A 1,066-nucleotide genomic window follows, 5' to 3' on the forward strand; every position below is an offset into this window, starting at 1 on the left:
GGTCCTCTCTGTAGCTATGACACACAGGACGGTATACAAGTAGCATGTTATAATAACTGATACACTTTAATGGGAAACCACTCAAATAAGCTTCATGAAGGCACCTTCAGAGCGTTTCCGCTGATGTTTAGAACTCGGAGGTTCTTCAGCGTGCCCTTTCCGTAGCACAGCGTCTCCGCCAGAGTCATATCGGTCAGCAGGTTGTCGGACAGGTCCAGGTACTGCAGGTTCACCAGCAGCTTGGACGTTTCACAGGGTGTCACAAATACCTGAGGGTACAAGTGGCACTTTGTTGATGGAGCTCAGAGAGTTGGAATACAGTGTAGTATACGTTTGTGATTCCCTTAGTGACTGATGCATTTGATTTGCCAGGACGAGAACTAAGAGCCTGGTCACACCAGAAAGTGGCCGGTCAACGTGACAGGTTTACAAAGTCTCTGTCTAGCTCATGTCTGTCCAGTGTTAGGGTAACTGAGTGCAACAGAAGACCTTCCAGTTAACGTGTTTGCTGTTATCCCCATATTTAAACAATATCACGTCGTAATTATTAGTCAAGATTTTGAGAAGAACATAATCTGAGATCTTGGTCACTGGCCTAAACTCAGAATACTCAAGGTGGATCTCAGTAGCTCGCTCTTATCTCCAATTTTATTATGTAAATCTCACTTTGATGTCCGGAATCTGGCTTTTCTTGTTCCTTTCATACTGTATATTTAAAACAAGCCACTATGTTTTCTACCTTGGTGTTAATCACTGACACCTTCCGTGGGTACTGCAGAAGAAATGCCAGCTGTAGAAGCGACACAAACTTAAAGACATCATCCAGCACCACAACGTTCCTCAAGAAGAACTCATCGATACTTTTGTGATCCGTCCAGCTGGCTTTCTCCCACCTACGGTAACACCACCCAGAAACCACAGTTACACACTTGATGCTGTTATACATTTAAGAATGGCAGAAACATTTTCTACCATAGGTTTAACTTTACAATAAACATTAAAGTCTGCTTTATTAGAACTTTTTAAATCAGTAGTAAAAGCCTACAATTAGGAACTTGTACTCAGA

The 1,066-nt window shown here is 42.6% G+C and overlaps 1 protein-coding gene across 1 annotated transcript; it reads right to left on the bottom strand.

The window, feature by feature from the left end:
- Positions 1 to 46: 46 nt before the first annotated feature.
- On the bottom strand, positions 47 to 1,025 carry LOC109954144 (toll-like receptor 2 type-2). The gene is made up of 2 exons (XM_020589547.1): positions 740 to 1,025; positions 47 to 269 (listed from the first exon to the last, which is right to left on the bottom strand). The coding sequence occupies exons 1-2, from the start codon at positions 944 to 946 to the stop codon at positions 93 to 95; spliced, it is 384 nt and encodes a 127-aa protein (XP_020445203.1). The 5' UTR covers positions 947 to 1,025; the 3' UTR covers positions 47 to 92.
- Between the last annotated feature and the right edge of the window lie 41 nt (positions 1,026 to 1,066).

This window comes from Monopterus albus, unplaced genomic scaffold (genome assembly GCF_001952655.1).
Source record: "Monopterus albus unplaced genomic scaffold, M_albus_1.0 scaffold3680.1, whole genome shotgun sequence".
In the NCBI taxonomy this organism is placed as follows: domain Eukaryota; kingdom Metazoa; phylum Chordata; class Actinopteri; order Synbranchiformes; family Synbranchidae; genus Monopterus; species Monopterus albus.

What these genes read in the sequence shown, in the direction of transcription:
- LOC109954144 (XM_020589547.1), bottom strand. Translation starts at nt 946, where the DNA reads ATGTATAACAGCATCAAGTGTGTAACTGTGGTTTCTGGGTGGTGTTAC. An exon ending in TGTCAGTGATTAACACCAAG is followed by an intron (nt 270 to 739) that starts GTAGAAAACATA and finishes TTGTACCCTCAG; the next exon opens with GTATTTGTGACACCCTGTGA.